The sequence below is a fragment of the Populus euphratica genome, unplaced genomic scaffold (genome assembly GCF_000495115.2).
Source record: "Populus euphratica unplaced genomic scaffold, PopEup_1.0 scaffold186.1, whole genome shotgun sequence".
Taxonomy (NCBI): domain Eukaryota; kingdom Viridiplantae; phylum Streptophyta; class Magnoliopsida; order Malpighiales; family Salicaceae; genus Populus; species Populus euphratica.
Genome location: NW_011499992.1, coordinates 162,239 through 163,414, shown reverse-complemented (window position 1 = coordinate 163,414; position 1,176 = coordinate 162,239). Strand labels below are relative to the sequence as shown.

The following is a 1,176-nucleotide window of genomic DNA, read 5'->3' as shown; positions in this document are numbered from 1 at the left end:
AGTACCGGCGATTCCTGCTGCATCCTTGCAAGAGGTCCAGACAGGATTATGAACAGAGTCACTCATTCCCTCCCTCCCTCCTTCCTTCCTTCACTAAACACCAACCAACCTCTCTTTCTTTAACACCAATTAAAACCCAGCCTTAAGCTTTTATCCCAGCCTTACAAACAAAACCCGCCTCCCTCTCTTTTATACATGTATATAGCAAAGTCTTTCTCTCTCTAAATTTTTCACGTTTTCGAAATAATAGAGAGAGAGAGAGAGAGAGAGTCTCTCAACCTCTAGTACATTAAAATCAGGACGACAAATCATGTAAGATTTTTGATAAATAGGCAGACAGGTCAGAGAGAGGGGGACCCTTGCTTTCCTTCAGACAAGGGGGCTGGGTTGAGCTGGCAGGGTCCGGTTGGTGATATCCTCAGCCACTTATCATCATCATCCATATCATGACGATTCATCAGATCAGTCACCTTTTTTAATTTTTCTTTTTAATTCATAGATACGGTTTAAAGAATTTGGTATCGGTATTTTTTTTTTAAATGTTTGTTATTTAAAATAATATTTTTTTGATGATTATCGTTTTGCTAGCTGGAATGGGGCATGGATAGATTCCACTCTAAATTTCCTCAAGTCTCTATTGCTGTCAATTACTATTCTACTCAAAAATCTGACCTTTCTCTCTTATTCTTCGCCTAATCTCATATTAGTGCCCCCCTAACTATTATTCATTTCTCAATTGGATCCCTTAACTTTATTTTTATCAATTTGATTCCCAATCTATCAACAATCCTCTATCAAGTCCTTTTTTTTATATATATAACAATCTCATATATATATATATCATGTTTAGAAGTGTGATAATAATTGTTTTTTAAAGTATTTTTTGTTTAAAGATACATTAAAATAATATATATTTTTATTTTTATATTAATATATTAAAATGATTCAAAAATACTAAAAAAATAATTTGAAGTTGGAAAAACAAATAGTCTTATAAACAATTTTAAAATTTATATATAAGGGCACGATTGAGAATTGATATATAGATTAGGTGTTCAAGAAAAGAACGGACCGACTAATATGAGGTTACTTTTTATACATAAAAAAATATAAGGTTATTATTTACTAATCTTTATTTTCATTCATTTATTTATTTATTTTTGTAAAGGTGGGAAA

General features: G+C 31.5%; 1 protein-coding gene across 4 annotated transcripts in view; it reads right to left on the bottom strand.

Moving 5' to 3' along the window:
• The window catches only part of LOC105140418 (bidirectional sugar transporter SWEET2), a 5,796-nt gene extending 5,503 nt beyond the window's left edge, over positions 1 to 293 (bottom strand). For all 4 annotated transcript variants that reach the window (XM_011047249.1, XM_011047248.1, XM_011047247.1 and 1 more), the window contains exon 1: positions 6 to 293. In XM_011047249.1, the coding sequence (XP_011045551.1) occupies positions 6 to 66 (61 nt within the window). In that variant the 5' untranslated portion in view covers positions 67 to 293. The remainder of the gene's footprint in view (positions 1 to 5) is intronic.
• Positions 294 to 1,176: the final 883 nt, after the last annotated feature.